This window comes from Haliotis cracherodii, unplaced genomic scaffold, assembly GCF_022045235.1.
Source record: "Haliotis cracherodii isolate W230 unplaced genomic scaffold, xgHalCrac1.p SCAF_10, whole genome shotgun sequence".
Classification (NCBI taxonomy): Eukaryota; Metazoa; Mollusca; class Gastropoda; order Lepetellida; family Haliotidae; genus Haliotis; species Haliotis cracherodii.
In genome coordinates, this window is record NW_027266265.1 from 14,210,548 (window position 1) to 14,237,258 (window position 26,711).

Here is a 26,711-nt window from a genome sequence, read left to right on the forward strand (position 1 = left end):
CATTGGGGTCTGTAGAAGTTCCTAGTGGGATCTCTAGAAGTTACTATTGGGGTCTGTAGAAGTTACTATTAAGATCTCTAGAAGTTACTATTAAGATCTCTAGAAGTCACTATTTGGGTCTCTAGAAGTTACTATTAAGATCTCTAGAAGACACTATTTGGGTCTCTAGAAGTTACTATTGGGGTTTCTAGAAGTTACTATTAAGATCTCTAGAAGTCACTATTGGGGTCTCTAGAAGTTACTATTAAGATCTCTAGAAGTAACTATTGGGATCTCTAGAAGTTACTATCAAGATCTCTAGAAGTCACTATTGGGGTCTCTAGAAGTCACTATTGGGGTCTCTAGAAGTCACTATTGGGGTCTCTAGAAGTTACTATTGGGATCTCTAGAAGTTACTATTAAGATCTCTAGAAGTCACTATTTGGGTCTCTAGAAGTTACTATTAAGATCTCTAGAAGACACTATTTGGGTCTCTAGAAGTTACTATTGGGGTTTCTAGAAGTTACTATTAAGATCTCTAGAAGTCACTATTTGGGTCTCTAGAAGTTACAATTAAGATCTCTAGAAGTAACTATTGGGATCTCTAGAAGTTACTATCAAGATCTCTAGAAGTCACTATTGGGGTCTCTAGAAGTCACTATTGGGGTCTCTAGAAGTTACTATTGGGATCTCTAGAAGTTACTATTAAGATCTCTAGAAGTCACTATTGGGGTCTCTAGAACTTATGTCATCACACAGTGCACATACCTCCCTTGCCCTGAGTGAGCACAGACATGAGGATGGTGGCCCAACTCCCTGAGCGGGAACTGTTGATCAGCGTGTACAACCATACCTAGGCGACAACATAACACTGTTACAGTACATCAGTGTAGATTGACCTTAATTAGAGACAAGAATGAAAAAACAATATTGGTATTTAGTTTTGATATTTTGTGGCATGCATCCGTGTGTGCGTGTGTGCGTGCGTGCGCGCGTGTGTGCATGCGAGTGTGCGTGCGCATGTTTGCCTCTGTGTTTGTGTGTGTGTGCGTGCGTGGAACACATATGGAGGTAAGGATAGTCGTAGTGCTACGATCACTTTATGAAACGGGGCCCTGATGTCTGGAGTGTTTGTACTGACCTCCCAGTAGTCCTTCAACTTGCTGTGGATGTCTGCATACAGTGTCTCGGCTCGGCCACATCCGACACCAACACTGTAGGTCTTCAGGCGCTTCTCCCAGACCTTCGTGTACTTGTTACCATCTGATGACGTCTGGCACAAATAACACTGACTAGTTTCAAGAGTGAGAGAATATTACATTGCAGTCAGTAATATTATAGTTATATCACAGCAGCCGGTGAGAGCTGAATCTGGATCAGACCAACCATGGTTAAAAAGCATGAGCATTGATTCACACCGGGCATCGCATACCATAACACACAATCAGCTATAGATGTCACACAATGTAACCAGCTGGTCCTTACTTAATGGCAAGCATGGAGTCACAGTGAGCTATTGTGCTGGTTATGGCTCATGGATAAAAAATATCCTCCAAATCAAGGTACATTTTTTAAATAAAAAACAACATACAGCTAACATCAATGTCATCTAGCATACTTTAAGGAGATTGAAGAAGTTGACAATTTTCCCATAGCCTGATGTGGTCCTGCCAACATAGTCCTTTACTTCCTCAATCCGGAGTTGTGGGAGAGTCATACCAAGGAGAGATAACTCTGCAATCTCCTTCTTGGTCCCTGCTGCTGCCAGAATCAGGGCATCGACATGCTGCAATCAGAACCTGTCACTGGGAAACATGGCCACCATGACAACAGAATCTTGAATACATAAACACATTATTGATAGTGTGAGCTTCTTGCTGAGTGTGAAACTCAATCATTCAGGTGAGGTGAGGTGAGGTGAGGTGCTGTGAGGTGAGGTGAGGAGCAGTGAGGTGAGATGTGGTGCAGTGAGGTGAGATGTGTAGTGAGGTGAGGTGTGCAGTGAGATGAGATGTGCAGTGAAATGAGGTGAGGTGAGGTGTGCAGTGAGGTGTGCAGTGAGATGAGATGTGCAGTGATGTGAGGTGAGGTGAGGTTAGATGTGCAGTGAGGTGAGGTGAGGTTAGATGTGCAGTGAGGTGAGGTGAGGTTAGATGTGCAGTGAGGTGAGGTGAGGTGAGATGTGCAGTGAGGTGAGGTGAGGTGAGCCATCTTGAGGTGAGGTGAGGTTAGATGTGCAGTGAGGTGAGGTGAGGTGAGATGTGCAGTGAGGTGAGGTGAGGTGAGGTGAGGTGAGGTGAGGTGAAGTGCTTGTGCATGTGCGTTTATGGCTTGTAATAGTGCAGGCTAGCCCACCAAGCAGCCACAGTTTAACATGGCTCCACTAGACAATGGAGGGGGTCTGTAATGAATGGGGTACTAGGGACAGTTTCTACTAAAGGGTTTAGGGGTTAGGATGATGTGGGGAAGAAAGACATTATGAAACTGGTCAAAACCAAAATATCTTCATTTATATTAACAAATTTGTTATAATAAGAAATCAATCTTTGTTAGTGGGAGCGAGTATAAACTTAAAATCACAAATCAGGGTTACACGGTAATTTATATTTCTACTAGCCCACAAAAATGATCTGATACAGAGATGCCATCTACCTAATGTGACAGTCCACAAGAAAAGCTCCTTGCAGGCCCTTTTGAATGTTTCTTGTCTCGGAATAAATTATGTCAATTTCCAACTGTGTACGGCATTTGCCATACTAGATGCTTTGCCGTTAACTTCTACACCAATTTGTTAGTAATTTTTATAAGCGCCTTTTGAATATAGACTAAACATTTACATGACAGTGCATATTTTCTTGTGTATATTATACAATTTTACAGGAAAAAGCACCAAGAAGATTGCCAAGTGACTATTATCAAATATATGTCAGTTTCATCCATGTTTGAAAAGAGTTTGTTAAAAACAACGTCCAAATTGCAAACAATAATCAATGTCAACATGTTGAATCACATTTCCTCCTATTTACCAAGTGGCTCCTGCTTGCATTTAACTAACTGTTGACTCACATGCATGGCGATAAACAGGTGGTTACAGCAGGAGTACACAGACTTGTTGACAGAGGCGATCCTCTGCCGTGCCCCACAGCCCTGCATGAAACCCTGCAAGAACAGCAGAAGATCCTACACTTTCAATAGTGAAGTACACCAGTGGAGATCCTACACTTCAATAGTGGAGTACACCAGTGGAAATCCTACACTTTCAATAGTGAAGTATACCAGTGGAGATCCTACACTTCAATAGTGGAGTCACCAGTGGAGATCCTACACTTTCAATAGTGAAGTACACCAGTGGAGATCCTACACTTTCAATAGTGGTGTACACCAGTGGAGATCCTACACTTTCAATAGTGGTGTACACCAGTGGAGATCCTACACTTTCAATAGTGGTGTACACCAGAGAAGATCCGACACTCTCAATAGTGGAGTACACCAGTTGAGATCCTATACTTTCATTAGTGGAGTACACCAGTGGAGATCCTACACTCTCAATAGTGGAGTACACCAGTGGAGATCCTACACTCTCAATAGTGGAGTACACCAGTGGAGATCCTACACTTCAATAGTGGAGTACACCAGTGGAGATCCTACACTTTCAATAGTGAAGTACACCAGTGGAGATCCTACACTTTCAATAGTGGTGTACACCAGTGGAGATCCTACACTTTCAATAGTGGTGTACACCAGTGGAGATCCTACACTTTCAATAGTGGTGTACACCAGAGAAGATCCGACACTCTCAATAGTGGAGTACACCAGTTGAGATCCTATACTTTCATTAGTGGAGTACACCAGTGGAGATCCTACACTCTCAATAGTGGAGTACACCAGCGGAGATCCTACACTCTCAATAGTGGAGTACACCAGTGGAGATCCTACACTTCAATAGTGGAGTACCCTCTGACACAAGTCAGTACATCTATCTCCTCTGGGTACCCTCTGACACAAGTCAGGACATCGATCTCCTCTGGGCACCCTCTGACACAAGTCAGTACATTGATCTCCTCTGAGCACCCTCATACACAAGTTTGGCCTACCTGTAAGCTGTTGTCGATGGCCTGGAAGAAGAGGCTCCAGGTGAGGGGGGTGACAGCGTGGGGCATCATTTCTCTAGGGGGAGGGTACAACACCAGTCTTAGTACATAATCTGTTACCAATTTGACTCATCTTACATTCTAGCCCGGAGGTTTAAGCCCAATGTAGGGCAAAATTGTGCACTTTGTTATACAAGTATGAAATTTGGCATACAGCTACTATCACCAGTAACAATTTGTTTCAAGACAGACCCCGAACATACTTAACCTTATGGTTGCCATGGCATCTATGCAAATTATAACATCTAACATCTAGCTAAAAATAGAGATAGGAACACAATTTCGGAGTCTATAACTATGTTTCAGTGTGAAACATAAAAAATTACGATGAAAAATACATAAATTCTTCAGTGAGTAGTTCTATTTCCAATTTGAAAGCAATTATGATAAGGGGTTATTGGTTGTTTAACGCTAAACAGTATACCCATGAGGACCATCAATTATTGGTTCAGCATCCCATTCCATCTCAGCACTAGTCAATGCTTAGTCCAAAGATTGTATTTTACAACAAGCCCCAGGCTTACATCCAGTTTTGTTTGTTTTGTTTGTTTGTTGTTTGACGTAATATTCCAGCTATATGACAGCGGTCTGTAAATAATCAAGTCTGGACCAGACAATCTAGTAATTGACATCATAAGCATCAATCCCCGCAACTGGGATTCATGACATGCATCAACCAAAATCAGCGAGCCTGACCACCCGATCCCATGAGTTGCCTTTTACGACAAGCATAGTCGCCTTTCAAGGCAAGCATGGGTTGCTGAAGACCTATTCTACCCCGGATCTTCACGGGTAAAATATGTTGTAAGTAAGCTGCCTATACTAATGAGACTCACCCAATGTTCCCAGTGGTGAGCAGCTCATAGTCCGCTGCCAGAGGGCTGTCAAACTCATGCAGTAGCTCCTCCTCTGTCTCCTGGTCGGCTGCCGTGATTGGCCGAGACTGGAACAAATCAACCAATCAATTGAGCATCTGATATCAATTTCCATCTCCAGGATTTGGATTAAAAAACAGGTTTATTGTCTTCAGCATCTCAACTCCATCAGAGCAGTGAGTGAGTGAGTGAGTGAGTGAGTGAGTGAGTGAGTGAGTGAGTTGGGTTTAACCCTGATTTGAACAGTATTCAGTTATATCACACTGTCAACTTGATGTGGGAGAAAAACCCTAAATGATCCAGGACTCCAGTTAACATGGATTCAAGCTGTGGCCAATGACCCACTAACCCCTACACTCTTGATCTGCTCTCCTCGTGCCACCCATTGTGGACAACCAATCCCCACTCTGGTGGACACCCGACAGGTGCAGCAGCACCCTATACAGCATTATCACAATAGATGGATGGGCTTCTACTGTCTAACTACCGGTAATAATAATTGAATGACTGAATTTACCTGAAGAAGGTACACCTTGTTCTCTGCCATGGCCCATTCTACATCTCGACTGCTGCCAAAATATTTCTCCAACTGTGAAATGGGAAATAGGTCTTCAGCACAATTAATCTTTAATGGACATTTAGAAATTAGAAGAACTTAGTTTCATGTCTTCAGTATAGTTAAAACAATACAACTCCAAGCCATGGGGATAATCTCAATCTCATTAAAATCAGATCTCTAGTTCTCGCTATCGCTAAACAAAGATCTGAGGACATCCCATTACGGGTCATGTCAGAACGACCTTTCATCCAACCAATCAGAGCATCGAAATGTGTTTTCTAATCATGCAAGCTCGAAACCGTTAACATGGGTCATTCCGAACGACATTTACGGCCCCTACGACTGATTCCGTCAAACGTATCGTCTATCTCTCGCTTCCGTGGGATAAACTTTTGAACGGAGGAGGCGTTGCACAGTACGTGGGAAGCACTGCCATAAATCTTAACCATATATTAGACACTCCGGAATGTACATTTGTTCAGTTTTCAAAATTTTAATCGAGAACTGTGTCAACATATTTTTCAAGCGTGGTCTGAAATGGAAGTCACCAGATTGAAACGAGTGCCGCAAAACTCGAGAAAGCTGGTTTCTAATTGGCTGATGTCGATTTCTTGTTAGTCATTTCAGTGGTCGGTCAAAGTTCGCGAAAGGTTGTTCAGACGTGACCCGTAATGGGATGTCCTCAGATCTTTGTTTAGAGGCAGCAAGAACTTAGATCTGATTTTAATGAGATTGGGATAATCTAAGCTGACAACATAAACATGGGATATACACGTACAGTAAACTACAGCTTACGAACTCAATTTGCCATGAATTACTGAAATCAGTCATTAATCAGTCTCGTTAATCTGACACAGTGATCAACGTACTCCATGCTCATCAGCCTGCGAGGACACAGCCCGTGTTTGATGCGAGACGTGTCGGCTGGTAGCTGCATATAACAATGGCTGCAGAGATAAACTTGCTGAACAATAAACAATTAATGCTTAAAATAAAGAAAACAGGATTAATCACATGCTTAGATTACCTCAATCTCATTAAAATCAGATACAAGTTTGCGCGATCGCCGAGGACATCCCATTACAGGTCACGCTATTACGTGTTTTTATTGTTATCTATCGTGCTGTTGTCCGATTTTCGATCACAAACGTTGATACTACTTAATTTCGTTTATCCGACAAACTCGTAAATCCGACATAATCATATGCAACCAACAAAGTCGGATTAACGGGACTTGACTGTTTTCAGCATATATACAGCAAATGGACGTCATCAAAACAAATTTCGTTATTTCCGTCAATTTGTTATAAGCATGTTTGTTATCAACGTAGTAGACTGCACTTAAATTATCGCGTTGCTATGTGCACGTGATGTGGTTCAACACCACTTTGGACAGTTTTTCCGTTTTATCACAGTGTGTCAGCTTGATATAGGAGGAAGGCCTGAAGTGATGCAGGCATGGAGAACCAGGATTTGAACCCACAATCACAGGTTTCTGTCACAGCTAAGGGACATAACTCTGCACAGCAAATTGCAGCACTTTAGACGACAGGGTCACCCGTATCCACCTCCTTTTATATGAATATACAAGACAATGAACATATAGAGTCATAAAAAAATATTTTTTTACATAATTTATGGATAACTTCTTTATTTACTGTAAGGGTGACGTTTTGGTATTGATCCTTATACCGTTGTATTTATAGTAAATAAAGAAGTTGTTAGCCATAAATTATCTCTATTTTGTCATCCGTCAAGTTCTGTGTAATGCCTATCAAACAATTCATATAGAAAAATTATCTGAGTACTACAGGAGTAAGCCCTTGGAGCTTAGAGGCAAAATAATATACCGCCGTCATACAGCTGGAAAATTGCTGAGTGCTGCGTTGAACAACAAATACAAAACAAAAAAAAGCAAAATAATACAGTTTCTCAGAGCATTGACAGCAGACAAGTACTTGTACACAAAATATGCTGTATAATGTGCTCACATTTTTTAAACCTAATTAATGTCAAAATCAAACTTATAAAATGATCCTTTTTCCATCCATCCCCTCACCTGCACTCCAATGTGACACAGACGCAGGACATCATCATCTGAGAGGCTGGACACAGAAGCATCAGCAGCAGTATCCTTCTCCTCAACACCACTGCTCCCTGAAATCAATTAATTCTATATGTTGTTCGTTATATATGTTTTCACTCAGAAATGTCCGCCATTGTGGATAAAAACAAAACACAATACGCATAATTGCAGCATTGCCTGCCATGATAGCATGTGCTAGCGAAGAGACATTTTGACACAGTCTCATGAAATTTGTGTTTGTTTTAAAGACAAGAATAGTCCAGTTACAGGAGAGATAAAAAAAATACAAGTTTAACAAGGTTGAAATGTCACCACTGATTGTGTTGATTCACCTCTGATTGTGTACAGCCAATTGTCAGTGACACTTACACTTGACACTGAGTGAGATTTTAGTTCACCATACACGTCACTATTTAGTGGTATTTTGGCTTGTTGGGGATCATATATTAGTTTGCTATTTAACTTAGTACGGTGTAGAGAGTTCGTTTTATGCACACGTTTTATATGATAATAAAGAGGTTTTGTTGTTTAATGCCGCACTCAGCAATATTCCAGCCATATGATGGTGGTCTGTAAATAATCGTGTCTGGACCAGACAATCCAGTGATTGACATCATGAGCATCGATCCATGCAACTGGGATTCATGACATGCATCAACCAAAATCAGCGAGTCTGACCACCCAATCCCATCAGTCGATAGAGGAGAAATATCAGGGATTTTGTAACAGTTCGTTGTATCCATTCAATATCTCTTATCTGTGTTCATTATATCCGTGTTCTACTGTACCTCTGAGACATTATTTAATGCCCACAACTAAAGAATTCACTGTTACGCAACTCCTTCGTTGCGAGGCTCAGAACATATGAATGAACCCTTGCATATGTCAGGCAATCATGAGTCCCCTGGTGCAGTATTGTTGACGTGACTATTGGATTGGATGGTCAGGGCCTGTGACCAGCTGTACCTCAGCCAATCTCATTAAAATCAGATCTTAGTTCTCGCTATCGGTAAACAAAGATCTGAGGACATCCCATTACAGGTCATGACCTTTCATCCAACCAATCAGAGCGTCGCTTACTAGATCATGAAAGCGACAGTCGGAATGGGTTTCCTAATCATGCAACCACGAATTATTTAACACGGGGTATTCCGAACGACAGTTACGGGTTTTATGATTATATCCAGTACAATCTAGGGCATCTAAAAGCCATTCCAGAATATTCTTCTTATCAATTTTTTTTTTTTGAAACGTGAACACGTCAAAATATGTTTCAAAGAGTAGTTGCCAGTTTGAAACTAGTGTTGTAAAGCTCAAGAAAGCTGCCTTCTGATCGGCTAATGTCGATTTCTTGTCAGTCATTTCACTGGATTGTCAAAATTCCCGAAATGTCGTTCTGACGTGACCCGAAATGGGATGTCCTCAGATATTTGTTTAGCGGTAGCGAAAACTAAGATCTGATTTTAATGATATTGTACCTCAGCGGAGGGGGACAATATGAACACGATCCTAATGTTGTTGACTGCAGCGTAGGACAAACCTGTCATAACCATCATCATGTTCTTCCTGCCGAGATGTCTGTCCGTGATGTCCAGCTGGTCCCCCCATCTCCGTCTGACCCTGAAGGTGTCTGGATCAGCCTTCCCCGACACCACCGACTGGGGGGAGGAGAGTAGAGTCAGTGATTGCTGTCTTAATAGTGCTGTGACACACAAAGTGCAGTGGTTGGGCGGTGGAGGGTTGGGAGATAAGTTTTAGGGTTTGGGTGTGTGGGTTCGTGGTTCGGGTGTGGTGGTTGAGAAGGTTAGGGTGCTGGGGTTTAGGGTTAAGGGTTAAGGCTTAAGGCTTAAGGTTAAGGGTTAAGGGTTTAGGGTTTAGGGTTTGGGTGTGGGTTTTCACTGTTAGAGTGTGGAGGTTGAAAGGGTTGGATGTTGGAGGCTTGGGGGATAGGGATTAGGGCTTAGGGCTTAGGGTTTGGGTTTGGGTTTGGGTTTGGGTGTGGGTGTGGGTGTGGGTGTGGGTGTGGGTGTAAGGGCGGAGTTAAGAGGTTGACAGATTTTGGCTCAGTGGTCAGGGTAGGGGTTTAAGGGTAGGTAAGGAGTTCGTAGAAAGAGGGGTAAGGTAAAAACTCATTGACGATTGTACTTAAAAATTCCACATGAAAAAATCCAGAATAATTATAATCCAACATTATCACTTCTGTGCAGTCCAATGACAAATTAAGCTAGCACTATTAGTTATGCCATATCAAGTTAGTGAAGATTTGGGATTAACACAGGTTTGTAAGGTATTTCAGTCCTATCATGGCATGTTGCCTTTTATGGAAGGAAAGACGAAACTGACATAAGTAAAACCTGACAAGCAAGGTATGGTGATGAAATCCCATGTATCATTACAAAGGTAAATGAATCCAGGCACAGATAAGGGAGGCAACTCTGCACAGTATGTTGAATTTCTGTAAAGCTGAAGAGGTAACTGGCAACCTGATTTAGATAACAATTAATAGTGTTATGCTGAAAATGTCTAAAGAATAGTTATCTCACTTACCTCTCCAAGGCCAAAGTTGGCATTAAGGGTGAAACTGCTGGTGCTGCCTGAGACAGGATCTGCTGTGAACAACACACCTGAACACAAGGAGAGTAAACAATGTTAACACCTGAACACAAGGAGAGTAAACAATGTTAACACCTGAACACAAGGGGAGTAAACAATGTTAACACCTTAACACAAGGGGAGTAAACAATGTTAACACCTGAACACGAGGAGAGTAAACAATGTTTACACCCGAACACAAGGGGAGTAAACAATGTTAACACCTGAACACAAGGGGAGTAAACAATGCAACACCTAAACACAAGGAGAGTAAACAATGTTAATATGTGAAGACAAGGGGAGTAAACAATATTAACACCTGAACACAAGGAGAGTAAACATTGTTAACACCTGAATACACAAAGAGTAAATAATGTTAACACCCAAACACACAGCGAGTAAACAATGTTAACACCTGAACACACAGAAAGTAAAAAATGTCTACACATGAACACAAGGGGAGTAAAAAATATTAACACCTGAACACCAGGAGAGTAAACATTGTTAACACCTGAACACAAAGAGAGTAAACAATATTTACACCTGAACAAAAAGAGTAAACAATGTTAACACATGAACACAAGGAGAGTAAACAATGTTAACACCTGAACACAAGGAAAGTAAACATTGTTAACACCTGAACACACAGAGTAAACAATGTTAACACATGAACACAAAGAGAGTAAACAATGTTAACACATGAACACAAAGAGAGTAAACAATGTTAATGCCTGAACACAAGGAGAGTAAACATTGTTAACACATGAACACAAAGAGAGTAAACAATGTTAACACATGAACACAAGGAGAGGAAACAGTGTTAACACCTGAACACAAGGAGAGTAAACAATGTTAACACCTGAACACAAGGGGAGTAAACAGTGTTAACACCTGAACAAAAGGGGAGTAAACATTGTAAACACCTGAACACAAGGAGAGGAAACAGTGTTAACATCTGAACACAAGGAGAGTAAACAGTGTTAACACCTGAACACAAGGAGAGTAAACAGTGTTAACACCTGAACACAAGGCGAGTCAACAGTGTTAACACCTGAACACAATAAGGGTAAACAATGTTAACACCTGAACACATGGAGAGTAAACAATGTTAAAGCCTGATAATACACATCTACCAATGCAAGGTAACATTACATCAGTAGAATGTACACACCTCAGTAAAAGTTCAGTACCACCAAGTTACAATATTGATACTTGACAATGTGTCACGACTTGGCTTCCATACCTTTTACTGAGTCGTATGTTAATTGTGTGTGAATGGCACGGAAGCACCATTTGTCATGATAAAAAATGATAACACATCCCTCACCACATTATAGCGTTCTGTCACAATAATATCTTGTTCCAGAACCTACAGCTAGTGAACGCAAATGTTATGGCAAGGGAAATCCATAGTATAGTGAATGAACACGGAGCTATAGCGAGGGAATAGTATTGAGAGAGAATGCTATAATAAGGCAAGAGAACGTGCCATATTGTTTGTTTTCACCATGGCAGCTAGGAGCTTCCATAAAATGGCATGTTGTTATAAGTTACCTTTGTCAGAGCTTTACACTGTGTGCATGAAATTACCTGAGACTTCTGATTGGACCATTTCTTGTATAACCACACCCACAGCTGTCCTAATTGGCTGGCCATGTTGTCTGGAGAGACAAAGAGTGAGTTACCGGTACTGACAGTTAATACACCATGTTGATAGAACTGTGAAAGCTAGAGGCTGATGTCTATCTCGACCACTGACTGGCAGTTAATCCCAGTTATTAATGTTTGGTTTATTCCAGTTCTTGTTACGTAATAAAACAATTACTTGCCAGTTACAATGCAATTTGGGCCACACTGAGCCTGACTATATGGTCAGCATGATGCAAGGGGTCATTGTACAGCCCTCACTGTTTACAGTTACTTCTCATAGCTTCACGGTATCCAGCAATATCTACATTGTGGATAACATTGCAATGAAATTGCATCCCAATGCTTTGCAAACCATTGTGATGTCATTTGTTACAATGACATCACAATCAAATGACATCACTAATGAGTGCTACTGAAGCTGTTAGCAGCACTTTTTACACTCAAGACACTCCTTATTACTGTCTACAAACTGAAAAAGTCGTGTATTTTGATATGAAATATACCAACACTCCTTTTTTCACTTTTATCAACTCGTGTTGATATATTTGATATGAAAAGACACTCAGGTGAGATTCTCTATGTGAGGCATAAAATGACTACCAGTATCTATAAGGTGTTACTTTGTTTTTGTGTTAAGGGTCACAGGACTGCTTACCTAGTGTTTCAGTACACTGATAGGTTGTTGAAAATGGAAGTAATGTGCTGTCTATTAATAATACAAGCATATACAAACTAGTGGAGAAAGAGGTGATGGCTGTCCTTCAGTTTACACTCACCTGCGGTATTCCACGGCCTGGAATGTATAGGCAGAGGCCCAGCACTTCCGTACTGCATCAAGAACCTACAGCAGACAACCATTCATGTTAAGACTCACGTTACAACACTCATCTCATCTCACCACTGCACTTGCTCCCATCACGGACCCCCATCACCAACCTCACTGACCCCCATCACCCACATCACTGACCCCCATCACCCACCTCACTGACCCCCATCACCCACATCACTGACCCCCATCACCCACATCACTGACCCCCATCACCCACATCACTGACCCCCATCACCAACCTCACTGACCCCCATCACCAACCTCACTGACCCCCATCACCCCCCACACTGACCCCCATCACTGACCCCATCACCCCCCACACTGACCCCCATCACTGACCCCATCAGCCTCCTCACCGACCCCCATCATCACCCACACTGACCCCATTACCCTTCTCACTGACCCCCATCACCCACCTCACTGACCCCCATCACCAACCTCACTGACCCCCATCACCACATCACTGACACCATCACCCACCTCACTGACTCCCATCACCCACCACACTGACCCCATCACCCCCTACACTGACCCCCCACACTGACCCCCATCACCTACCACACTGACCCCATCACCCCCCACACTGACCCCCATCACCCCCACACTGACCCCATTACCCACCTCACTGACCCCATCGCCCCCCACACTGACCCCATCACCCACCACACTGACCCCCATCACCAACCTCACTGCCCCCCATCACCCACCACACTGACCCCATCACCCCCCACACTGACCCCATCACCCACCTCACTGACCCCATCACCCACCTCACTGACCCCCATCACACCCAGGAATGTCTCCATCTGTCCGGCACTGGATGCTTCACTGCCGTCCTCACCTACAACAGACAGACTCATAGTAGCATGTATGTACACATGTATAACAGTGAAAATACAGTGAAATCATCAATATTTATTAGAGTTACCAGTCTTGTAGCAGTTTAAGCTTAACAAGTCGTAGCCAAGCAACACCAGTACCGGTTGCAGATATCACCTGGATGGACATCTCACAAGATGATGAGACTGCTTCTCCGCAAAGTAGGAAGTCTAGCATCCACTCGTACAGATCTGCTTCAGCATAACACTACACATACCTGCAGCAGAGGATCTGACGGCAAATCTCTTTGTTTCGTAACTCTCAGTAAACAGAGATTGTAAGCTATCCAAGATGGCCGCCCTCACACTCTTGCAGATGGGTGTGGTGGCAAAAAGCTCCACTGTGTCAGAACAGGCACCGGACAGGTTGTCATGGTTATAATGCCTGCAATAAACCTAATTGTATCAGAGACTTATCTCATGATGCAGAAATATTTCCATATCAAACTCTGCAGTGAATCAGACCAGAGACAACACACAGTGAACAGTAACATATATATATATATACATGTATCAAGTTAATTGGGCTTGTGTCAATGAAGCTTCACGGTGATTACTTGTCATGACGACACGAAGGAAAAGGATTTCCTTTACACCAATCAAATTCACACATGGCCACATGGGTGACTATAAGATTTATGCAAATATTGTAACGGCATAACGAGTGACCCCCGATGTAACAAAATCCGTGGAAAATTATCAGCCCATTAGCACCTTTGATGAATACTTACAAAATACTGCCTCTAATTTTCGTAATAGATACATCCAGACAATCATTTAACTGAAAGAAAACAGACATCACCATGACCAGAGGAAACACATTTCTTTCATTGTTTGGATTATGAGTGAGTGAGTGAGTTGGGTTTAACTCCGCTTTTAACATTATTCCAGTCATATCGCGGCGTGTCAGCTTAATGTGGGAGGAAAGCCCGAAGTGATGCAGGCATTTTGGAATTATGGAAACATTTCGAAGGTACACATATTTGGCAAGTTTATAACATTAAATACATCATATAAATCGCTATTTGAAATCCCCCAGTATACCGAGCATTCAAACATGATATTGTATCATGGAAAAAATGAACCTCTATTTACCGACATACAGGTAATACCGCACATCCTTAGCATGGAGGTGAGGTGAGGTGAGGTGAGGTGAGGTGAGGTGAGGTGAGGTGAGGTGAGGTGAGGTGAAATGGGGTTGAACGTCGCGTCCAAGATTATTGCACTTATCTAGCGACGTGCATGCATGTGTGTGCGTGTGTGTGTGTGGCTGCTTGTACTGGACCGGACTGATGCCGATAGTGCTAGCTCACTGAGATACCATGCCGCAGTTTAACATGAATACCCCACTCAGACACAGTATACTGACTCGGGGCCGACCAGTCCTTGTTTTAGCCCCTTAATGCTGAGCGCCAGACAGGGTAACAACAAGTACCATCTTTTAACGTCTTTTGGTATGACGCGGCCGGAGATCGAACTCCGGACAATCCGCTCTCCAGGCGGACGTTCTACCACTAGACTACGGAAGCGGTCTTCCTTAGCATGGACATACCTGGAGCTGTGTCTTGAAGGCCTCTAGCGTGACACAAACACCACTGGGCACTGTGACATTCAGCTGAAACACAGGAAGAGCTGGGGGATAGCATAAAATCTAGGACCCGACCATTTGATATCTTGGAATGGCTGGAATATTGCTGAGTTCGGTGTTAAACAACAAACAAACAAATAGACAGACCTATACCAGCAACACTACAGTATTTCTAATTCAAATATTCTTCCTAGCGAAGAGGAATCACATGCCATTGCAATCTCATTAAAATCAGATCTTAGTTCTCGCTACCGCTAAACAAATATCTGAGAACATCCCATTACGGGTCACATCAGACCAACCTTGTGCGACCTTTGACCGACCAATGGAATGACCATCTTCTCGAGGCAAGAGAGTTAACTGACTATAAAAGTCCAGTTTCCACCCTTGCCGAACTAGGCTGGTATTATGGAGTTACATTTTGGCTCTACTAACGAGTCTATGCATAGTCCAATCAAAATCGCGCATCGAAAACGAAAACAGGGATTTTGATTGGACTATGCATAGACTCGTTAGTAGAGCCAAAATGTAACTCCATAATACCAGCCTAGTTCGGCAAGGGTGGGCATTGTATCCCAATGACAAAGATCACAATGTTGACCTGGCTGGTTCAAAGTAGGGCATCATACCCCATCGACAAAGGTCACAGTGTTAGACCTGGTTGATGGTAACAGCAAGGGTTGGTGCTCATGCACTCGACCACTGGTCTGTCTGGACCAGACTCATTTATTTACAAACCTGATAGACACAGCTGGATTGAGAAACATGGACTTATTCTCTCACCTCGGCCTGGACCTGTGACAGGAGAGCCAGCTGGGAGCCCTTGCCTCCCACAAGATTGGAACAAGCACACGCAGGATGGGTGAAAGCCAGAATGAGGCTGCCTTTGTCATGCACAGTCTCCCCACTAGAGGGCTCTGTCAGCATCCTGAGTGATGTCTGCTGGGTGTAGCTGGGACCGTCAGGGTTTCTGTGTGGGCAGAAGGGATGCTGAGTAAAGTGGCCATGCTAAGACAGAGAACTGTTGCTGCAGACATTTGACTTTAAACCATACAACAGTTCATCAATAAAAGAATTTCACCGGAATTTTTTTTTACATATTTTCTCTTCAAACAATCACTCTAAAAAGTGGCCCACTGATCATCTAGTCTTACTTCTAATCTCTACAATGTCATGAACTGATATAGTCAGTAAGTTCTGGGTGTACATGTCATTCTAGCCGTTGATGGTGTAGTCCTAACACCGACCTGTAAAAGTACTCCACCAGCCCTCTGCCCTCACGGCCGTTGACCGTGTAGGTACTGAACACCTCCATCACTTTTCCCCCTCGGTCGCCATGGTGATACCACACTGGCGTGACGCCTGTGCGTACCTCGACTGTGTACAGCTGACTGTCTGGACAAAACAAAAGCTACAGATTCATCTGAAGAACATTGTATTCATACATATCTTGATAATAGTATGATCCAAGGGGCATCCGGTTGTATTCACAAATTCTAGGTTTCCTTTTATATATCTACGGTCAAGTAATTAGTTGGTTTCAAATGGAATAAAGGCCTTTAAAGAAGTATGGATACCACAACAATTTCAATAAGAAATATGAGGAAAGTGTGTCCAAGTAAATGTATCGGCCAATTTATCTATGTTAACAAAACCCACTTGCAGTCCACCTACACTAACAAGACTCACCTGCAGTTCACCTACACAACAAGACTCACCTGAAGCTCACCTTCACTAACAACACTCACCTGAAGTTCACCTACACTAACAAGACTCTCCTGCAGTTCATCTACACTAACAAGACTCACATCACGTTCACGTACATTAACGAGACTCACCTCAGGTTCATCTACACTAACGAGACTTACTGGCAGTAAAGGTGAAGCGGTACTGTTTGGGGGGGGTTCCGTCCTCTCCTACTTCCCACAGCTTCAGGCTGACCTCACTCACTGACACCAGGTCCCCATTGGGGTAGGCCACATAGCCAATCATCAAGCTGGGGGACACACACACACAACATTACTTCCAATCTCATTAAAATCAGACCTTAGTTCTCGCTATCGCTAAACAAAGATCTGACGACATCCCATTACGGGTCACGTCAAAACGACCTTCCTTCCGACCAATCAAAGCGTCGCTTACCAGATCGTGAAAGTGACAGTCGGAATGTGTTTTTTGATCATGCAACCTCGAATAGTTAACACGGGGTAATCTGAACGACACTTACAGCCGGTACGACTGATTCCGTCAAAATTATCGTCTATCTCTCGTTTATGTTGGGATAAACATTCGAACGGAGAAGGCGTTGCACAGTACGTGGGAAGCACTGCAATACAATCTCAACCATATATTAGACATTCTGGAATGTTCGTTTGTTCAACTTTCAAAATCTTAATCAAGAACGGTGTCAACATATTTTTCAAGCGTAGTCTGAAAAGGAAGTTGCCAGGTTGAAACGAGTGCCGTGAAGCTTGAGATAGCTGCTTTTTGATTGGCTGATGTCGACTTCTTGTTAGTCATTTCAGTGGTCGGTCAGAGTTCGCGAAAGGTCGTTCTGAAATGACCCGTAATAGGATGTCCTCAGATCTTTGTTTAGCAGCAGCGAAAACTAAGATCTGATTTTAGTGAGATTGCATTACTTCTGAAGATTATACAAAAACACTCAAACCAAGTACTAGAAATAGGTAATACAGTCCTTAATAGTACAAGATAAAAAAGATTCGGTGGCATATATAAGGTTTGGCATATTGGTAGCGAAAACATTTCATCTTCATACAATTATTCTTTTACACTGAAGGGCACAAGATATGCTATTTAAAACGCTGAACAAGCCTAATCCTATTCACTAACTGATAACAATCCTTCACAGTTCTGTGTGCACACAGTGACAAATATTTATCTAATAAGAACATTACAAAATGTCCCTACCGGGGGAGACAAGCCTTGGCTACTTGGACCTGTTCTGTCCTGGAATATTAATGAGGAGACTGGAGGTCTGTTCTTCCTAAGAAATTGGCACGGATTGCTGAACCGTCTAAAGTGATGCAATTTGCTGCGCCAAGTTGCCTCTCTTGTGCACCAGAAATCAGTGGTTCAAATCTAAGTTATGTCTCTAGGTTTGTCAGCACCATACTCATGCTCATGGGTTTCACCAAAGTGGTAAAAGTTTGAGATCTGCATCACTCTGGCCTGTTGAATGCTGTTCAAAATGGCGTTCAACCCAACTTACTCACTCTTGCTTAGAATCACCAATTGGAGACAAGCATGGGGTGCTGGAGACCTATCTTCCCCATAATCACCAAGGGGAGATAAGCAATGGGTACTAAAGTACTCACGGAAATGAACAAAAAACTGTTTTTCTCAATTTAAAAATCGACACAAAGTGTTACGTAGCTGTAAATACGAAATAACAAAACAACTGGAAAAGTACTAGTCTGGATTTGCTAGTTTGATCTCAGTGAACAATACAAAATGTACTTTACAGGAGGTAATTTGTCGGCACTTTCAACATTCAAAAATAAAACTAAGTCCAAACTGACATAGCAGAAACAGACTATAGGCATTATGCACCTATTCTCACCTGTCGTCAAGGTGTCATAGATCACCTTGATCTACTTACACCTGGTTATGCCCTGTTTCACAATAGTCTGTTTTATTCACATTTTTACACACTTTTACGTGTAAAAAGGCATAAAAACATTTGATACGCTGTATTTGTGCCACGGCCCAATTAGTACTAATTAAGTTGTTTGAATATTTACATATTTTGTATATTAACTGCATTTATTTAAGATCTGAGGTCGAAAAAACAGGTTTTTTTCATTTCATTTTAGAGTCCTGTTCCTCCCTGGAATCACCAAGGGGAGATAAGCATGGGGTACTGGAGACGTGTTCCTCCCTAGAATCACAAAGGGGAATATAAGCATGGGGTACTGGAGACCTGTTCCTCCCTGGAATCACCAAGGGGAGATAAACAGGGGGTACTGGAGACCTGTTCTACCCCGGAATCACCAAGGGGAGATAAGCACGGGGTACTGGAGACCTGTTCCTCCCTGGAATCACCAAGGGGAGATAAGCATGGGGTACTGGAGACCTGTTCCTCCCTGGAATCACCAAGGGGAGATAAGCATCGGGTACTGGAGACCTGTTCCTCCCTGGAATCACCAAGGGGAGATAAGCATGGGGTACTGGAGACCTGTTCCTCCCTGGAATCACCAAGGGGAGATAAGCATGGGGTTCTGGATTCCTGTTCCTCCCTTGAATCACCAAGGGGAGATAAGCATGGGGTTCTGGATTCCTGTTCCTCCCTGGAATCACCAAGGGGAGATAAGCATGGGGTACTGGAGACCTGTTCCTCCCTGGAATCACCAAGGGGAGATAAGCATGGGGTACTGGATTCCTGTTCCTCCCTGGAATCACCAAGGGGGGATAAGCATGGGGTACTGGAGTCCTGTTCCTCCCTTGAATCACCAAGGGGAGATAAGCATGGGGTACTGGAGTCCTGTTCCTCCCTGGAATCACCAAGGGGAGATAAGCATGGGGTACTGGAGTCCTGTTCCTCCCTGGAATTCCAAGCTACTGAAGTTCCATTACTTCTGTATAGACATGATAGAGGTATGAAGCCTAAAGGTTTTGTCCTTACATAAACTGACTCTTCTCCATCCCCATGAATAACAATAGTGATGTCAGGCCTGGTACTCACTGGGACATTGTATCTGGATGGCTGACAATCCCCACCTGGGCAGTCAGGCCAGTCTGAAACACAAACACAGCCACTGTACATTCCCTGCCCGTTACTTTCTTATGTAACATATACTCCCCAGGGAGCTGAGAACAAACATAAGAACACAATGAATAGTGATGCAGAGCTGACGCTGTACCAGGTGACAATAATCCACATTACCAGGAAATGATCACATTCGAGTTCAGGTTTACTACTGGAATAAAGGAGTCGGAATGTTCAGTTTACTACTGGAATAAAGGAGTCAGAATGTTCAGTTTACTACTAGAATAAAGGAGTCAGAATGTCCAGTTTACTACTGGAATAAAGGAGGCAGAATTTTCAGTTTACTACTGGAATAAAGGAGGCAGAATGTTCAGTTTACTTCTAGAATAAAGGAGTCAGAATGTCCAGTTTACTACAAGAATAAAGGAGGCAGAATGTTCAATTTACTAATTTGGTAGGATCAGGGGGCTAAGATTGGAGCTATTATTTATTCATGTCATTTGGGGTCCACATGTGATTTTCAAAGGATATATTTTTTCAGACAAAATATTTGTTTGTCAGCACTTCAAGATGTACAATATCTTTCTCCCAACCATATTACTCTTCCTCTTAACCATTTTTTGTTTGTTTGTAAAACCTGAGGATTTGTTCCAGTATTCTCAGGAACAGACTGTTTTTCAAAAGCATTCCCAGCCTTCCCCAAAACCCCAAGAATATCACAGGGTCATCCAAATGGTATCGACATGACAGGAAGTGTTTGGACCACTGAGCAAGTGTTTCTTGTTTCTAGGTATAACCTGAGAGTTTTTTCCAGTATACTTGGGAACAGAATTTTGTTCAAAAGAAGTCCTGGCCCTTGACAACCCACCCTGACCCCCACCAAGAATATCACAGGGTCATCCAAATGGTACGGTATTGACTTGACTGGACGTGTTCAGTCAGACCACTGAACGAGTGTGAGCCTCACCTCCACATAGATGAAGTGGATCACATATCGGTAGAAGGTCCTCCAGTCACGCACACCTACAAGAGAAACAAACTATTAGGACGGAGATCTGCCAAGATTGCCAACCACTTCAAAAATATCATTGAAATTGAGACAAATAACTGTGTCAACTGACTTTGAGTAAAATATTAATAAAGAATTTTTTGAGTGATCGGTAATTGTTTTGAATAGTATTTCAATAATATAGTGACTCAACATAGGAAGAAAGCTTAAAGAATTGTGTGATACATTTACCACTCTGGCCAAATCCAAGAGCATTCATCTGCTTCTGATAGGAAAAGTGCTATTGAATCTGGGTCTTGCATAATTGCAGCACCTTAGCTCATGTGTCACCACTGTCCCCATCAACACAAAACATGCTCCCCACACAGGCTGGTCCACCACTGCCCCCATCAACACAAAACATGCTCCCCACACAGCCTGGTCCACCACTGCCCCCATCAACACAAAACATGCTCCCCACACAGCCTGTCTACCACTGCCCCCATCAACACAAAACATGCTCCCCACACAGGCTGGTCCACCACTGTCCCCATCAACACAAAACATGCTCCCCACACAGCCTGGTCCACCACTGGTCCCATCAACACAAAACATGCTCACCATACAGCCTGTCCACCACTGCCCCCATCAAGATCAAACATGCTCACCACACAGCCTGTCAAGCATTGTCCTCATCAAGTACTCACCATAGCTGTGATCCCGCATAGTTTTGAGACTCAGTCTTCTCTCATCAAACCCCTCGACTGCGATTCTCCCCCTCATCTCCCCCCACTGCTCATAGTGGGTCTGATGCTTGCTGAAATATGACACCCCTCATGGTCAACACAGTCCCAACAATCAGGTATGTTGACATCACAAGACAGTCGGACACATTGATGTCACAAGACAGTCGGACACATTGATGTCACAAGACAGTCGGACACATTGATGTCACAAGACAGTCAGACACATTGATGTCACAAGACAGTGACACATTGATGTCACAAGATAGTCATCTTCCCGAGGCAAGTGAGTTAACTGACTATGAAAGTCCAGTTTCCACCCTTGCCGAACAAGGCTGGTATTATGGAGTTACATTTTGGCTGGTCTAACGAGTCTATGCATAGTCCAATCAAAATCTCGCACCGAAATCGAAATCCGGTTCGTAAAGTGTCATGCAGATTTCGGTCGACTGCAGGATTTGCAAAGCATGTGCATCGCTAACTCGTTGTCAACAGATATTTTCTAAATCTTTTCATGTTTTAAATCAAGGTGCTCACGTGATTTGATGCACTTCACGATGTAAGACTCGTTTTATCACAATATAGATCTTGATTATCGATCAGATCGTCTTGACTGGCTGCTACGGTTTTGTTAGAAGCAAATGCAATTGATACGAGAGGTTGAATCTGATTGGTCTCACCTCTGGAGTCTGGCCCAGAACTCTTTAGTCCACAGCTCCCTAGCAACACCATCAGCAATGGCCACAGCACTGATGTCCGTGTCAAAGTTGAAGTGATCAGTGAAAGCATCCCAGCTGGGGTTTAAATAACAGAATCAATGAGTTGAGTTCTACATTGCTTTCAACATTATTTTGATCATATCAAAGCTTGGCAGCAGAGATGAGTTGAGTTCCACATTAATTGCTTTCAACATTATTTTGATCATATCAAAGCTTGGCAGTATACCCTCACCTGGGCCTGAAGAAATTTGATTCAAGTGGTTCCAACACCATTTTGTTTACCTCCAAACTACGGCTCTGAACAGTACTGGAGTGGCCAAGGACGGGTTGGGTATAAATGGATTTGAGTATCCAATCAGGGGAGACAACTCACATCTTCATTTCTCTTACATGTTTTGAGGCATGGAACAGAATGGTACAGTGTCTGGTGAGTTGACTCAGATGATGCTAAGAGAAACAAAATTGTCTCGCAAAATACCATTGGGCTAAGGTACTAAAGTCTGGGTCGGGTTTTGAGACATGGATCCTCAAGTCATTTTTTTTAACTTCAGAGTCCCAATTTGATTGATTGATTGATTGATTGATTGATTGATTTTATGCTGCTTTTCACAATATTCCTGCAGTATCATAGCAGGGTGGTGGTGGTATTGGTTGAAGCAATGTGGGGAAAAGATCCCGGTCGTTCAGCGTGATGTGCGAACGTCTTAACCACTAGGCTACAAAATTGTCCTTTAACTTCTTTTGTATTTCTTGTAGAAATAAACCTTTTCATATTGTTTAGTAACAATGGTAACAAGAAACTACTTACATGAAGGAAATCTTGGTTTGTACAAACTTGTCAGGTTTTGTATCTATATCGTTACACAGTCCCACCCTGAAAGTGAAATCAATACACCTTAATATTTTTTGGTAAATCTTTCCAAGTAATGACACCTGAGTATCACAATTAAGAAGATAAAGACATATTTCAAAAGCAGTTTACTCACTGAATTCCCCTGTGACACATACAGACTTATATCTAGGGGTTTTCCACAGGGGAACACCACAGGTGCATGTAACTTTTTTACCGACAGTGACAGAATTAATAACAAACTAAATCTTAAAAGAAGACAACCAAATTAAATCTATAAATTCATCACATTTTACCAATCCGGAAGATATCAATAACTGTTAATTACAATGAAAATTAAAAATATAAAAACAAAGTTTAATGTAATGATCTTGGGATGGCCCCTGTACCTCATCAATCCACTGTATGAGATCTTCCATCTTCTCATTGGCTGAAGGAGTTCAAAGGTCAGTCCACCGGCAGAGAAATTCTTCCCATCAGTGTTATAAACATCCGTATCTGGGTGGACTGGGTGTTGCAGCTGGCCGATACCGGGCAGATCGAGAAACAACCAGAGCTCGGCACTGCGTCCATGGCGACGGGCAATGCGGAACACAACCTTGCTACCATCCTCTCCAAACCCAGCATAGTAGGCGGTGTCTATTGCCTGTGGGAGAAACAGTACGGTGAAAGGATGGTATACTGTGCTGATAAATACAAAAAAATAAAATTCATGTAAGAATTTTGAAGTTTAACAACACATTTGTGTTACAATGTGACATGAAAAATAAAAACTTGCTTTTACAGAGCAGACTCCAGTGATCAGTCCACTCATGAGAGTGAGTGAGTGGGTGTGTGGGTGGGGTGAGTGGTTGAGTGAGTGGTTGAGTGAGTGGTTGAGTGAGTGAGTGAGTGAGTGAGCGAGCGAGTGAGTGAGTGTGAGAGAGAGAGTGCTTTAACCACATGACTACCCAACGACCCCTCAACTCATGATAACTCACATAGGGATCTTGACCCAGGATCTGGGGGCCGTCGATGCTGGCAGGGTCGGTGTTGCCTTTCCCGTACCCCTTCGAGAAGTTGTCAGTTTGGCCTTGTTCTTGACCTTTCTTCTTGTTCTGCCATTTACGGACACAGAACATCAGATAAAACACAGCCTTTTTCAACCAGTACCATCGACCTGTAACACAAACACATTATTTAAGTGAAACTTACCTATCAAAACTAATTTATTCATGAAAGTTCAGAAAAAAATAAAACAAATCCAGTGTAACCAAGCCAACCCATCATTTTACCTGCAAAAATTCTTTTATGACAAATCAATGACTAAGTGTGCTGCAAAGCGCTAATCGTTTGCAAGTGATGTACAGCAATTTGCTTTACAACGATGCGATAACTTCCAGCCGCTTGCAATCGTGCCAATTGCAGACTAAGGTCACTTCATTCTCAAACCAAAATGGCGGCTGAGTTCGACAGCTGAACAAGAAATTCTTGACTGGATCAAATGGGAAATGAGCAAAGGTAGCTAACACCGCATCATCCTCAGTCTGCTCCACGTCTTCAAAGTCATAAATTTCATCAGTTTGTCATCGAGCCTCTTCTATAACGTTCTTTCATTGTGGCAAGGCTACCAAGCAGTAGTTGCACATCCGCTTTGGAAGAGTGCGCAAGCGCCCGAACTGTTGCAGACCCTGTGATGAGCGATTAATTTGCTTACTCTAAGCGATTTGTGGCTTGTTGTCAAGATACAGTAATGTTTGTTTATCACATCTCTGTCCTGTTCTCACACATATATCACTATTTATAGCTTATGCTCATCTATAAAACTTCTACACTTGACAACAATGTTGCAAAATGAACACAAGATAAACTATGGCAATTTATATAGGTTAAAGGTTGCATAAAACTCATATCCTCTCACAGCTGACATTGTTAGATACAAGTGATACAAGTGTTACAATTTGCCACAATTAAACAAGGCCAGAGGAATGTTTGTTTGTTTGTTGTTTAACGCCGCACTCAGCAATATTCCAGCTATATGACGGCAGTCTGTAAATAATCGAGTCTGGACCAGACAATCCAGTTATTAATATCATGAGCATCGATCCACACATTTGGGATCGATGACATGCATCAACTATGTCATCAAGCCTGACCACCCGATCCCATTAGTTGCCTCTTATGGCAAGCATGGGTTGCTGAAGACCTATTCTACCCCGGATCTTATCGGGTCGCCAGAGGAATGAGTACCTTGCTAACACATTACATAATCATGTTGATTATTGCTCTTATTTGTATTACTTTTAAACCTTGTATGCCAGTTACAAAAGTTCACTGGTTTGAAGTTGTTTGATGCTTTAATCTAAGACTACAAAAATATAGATTTTATTTTGTTTCTATAGGTTTTTTAAATGAAGCAGTCATAGTATTTCACTTTTATAACAGAAGCATGTGAATAATGAAATATGCGCCAGGTAAGCAAGTGGATGATAACATGATCAACATCCCACACCATACAGGTACAGTGACATACAATCAACCATGACACTGACCACCCAATCCCCACTGTACTCAGATCGTGCAGCCAGCATGAAGCTTCTTTTTTTGTTTATTTGTTTAATGCAGCACTCAGCAATATTCCAGATATATGACGGTGGTCTGTAAATAATCGAGTCTGGAACAGACAACCAGTGATTGACATCATGACGTTGATCTACGCAACAGGGATAGTATGACATGCATCAACCAAGTCAGCCAGCCTGACCACCCGATCCAGTTAGTCACCTCTTACAACAAGCATAGTCACCTCCTACGGCAAGCATGGGTTGCTGAAGACCTATTCTCTACCCTGATCTTCAAGGGATCAAGCATGAAAGGCTGGATTTAATTCCACAGGAAACATATTTCTTACAGAATCTCACAATATGTCAATAGTCACTCTAGTAACTGTGTTCTTCAGTGATGCCATCCCTCAATGCAAGGCAATCAGGAAGATCTCGGATACTTGGCATCTGAAACTAGTGACTGACAATTTTGATAAAAATAAATCATATTTTGTATTGCAGGGCTCGATATAAAAAAACAGAGTAATCAATTATTGAAAAATGCAACTTAATATTCATATCTACATGCACCAAGTGCATGTATAAAAAATTCAAAATTGTATCTGACTAACCCTTACTTTCCACACAACAACCTGGTTTTGTCTGGTGCAAGTTTTCATATTAACATGCACCTGGTGTTTTTTACCAAATTCGTAATGTATTTCACTTCATTTTATTGTCGATGCTCATGATGTCAATCACCGGACTGTCTAGTCCGGACTCGATTATTTACAGACCGCCTTCATATAGCTGGAATATTGCTGAGTGCGGCGTTAAACAACAAACAAACAAACAAACAAACAACCAGTCATAATGGTTGGGATCTCTGAAAACTGTCATGGAGGTTAAACAGTCAGGTTCAGCCCAAACCAAGTTTAATATCAGTCAGTCCACAGCAAATGGATAAAGAACACAA

General features: G+C 42.4%; 1 protein-coding gene across 1 annotated transcript in view; it reads right to left on the minus strand.

Annotated features, from left to right (window-relative positions):
* Positions 1–26,711, minus strand: part of LOC139447074 (rifampicin phosphotransferase-like) — a 43,788-nt gene that overhangs the window by 15,743 nt on the left and 1,334 nt on the right. The window contains exons 3-28 of the mRNA XM_071228231.1: positions 24,194–24,372; positions 23,603–23,859; positions 23,172–23,237; positions 22,325–22,438; positions 21,609–21,718; positions 20,881–20,936; positions 19,890–19,942; positions 17,056–17,183; positions 16,435–16,582; positions 15,971–16,157; positions 15,152–15,214; positions 14,331–14,380; positions 13,818–13,984; positions 13,492–13,562; positions 12,669–12,733; positions 11,833–11,903; positions 10,198–10,274; positions 9,191–9,308; positions 7,624–7,721; positions 5,523–5,594; positions 4,967–5,073; positions 4,074–4,146; positions 3,046–3,138; positions 1,598–1,765; positions 1,121–1,252; positions 748–832 (exon numbers count right to left, since the gene is read on the minus strand). Of these exons, the coding sequence (XP_071084332.1) occupies positions 748–832; positions 1,121–1,252; positions 1,598–1,765; positions 3,046–3,138; positions 4,074–4,146; positions 4,967–5,073; positions 5,523–5,594; positions 7,624–7,721; positions 9,191–9,308; positions 10,198–10,274; positions 11,833–11,903; positions 12,669–12,733; positions 13,492–13,562; positions 13,818–13,984; positions 14,331–14,380; positions 15,152–15,214; positions 15,971–16,157; positions 16,435–16,582; positions 17,056–17,183; positions 19,890–19,942; positions 20,881–20,936; positions 21,609–21,718; positions 22,325–22,438; positions 23,172–23,237; positions 23,603–23,859; positions 24,194–24,372 (2,808 nt within the window). The remainder of the gene's footprint in view (positions 1–747; positions 833–1,120; positions 1,253–1,597; positions 1,766–3,045; positions 3,139–4,073; positions 4,147–4,966; positions 5,074–5,522; positions 5,595–7,623; positions 7,722–9,190; positions 9,309–10,197; positions 10,275–11,832; positions 11,904–12,668; positions 12,734–13,491; positions 13,563–13,817; positions 13,985–14,330; positions 14,381–15,151; positions 15,215–15,970; positions 16,158–16,434; positions 16,583–17,055; positions 17,184–19,889; positions 19,943–20,880; positions 20,937–21,608; positions 21,719–22,324; positions 22,439–23,171; positions 23,238–23,602; positions 23,860–24,193; positions 24,373–26,711) is intronic.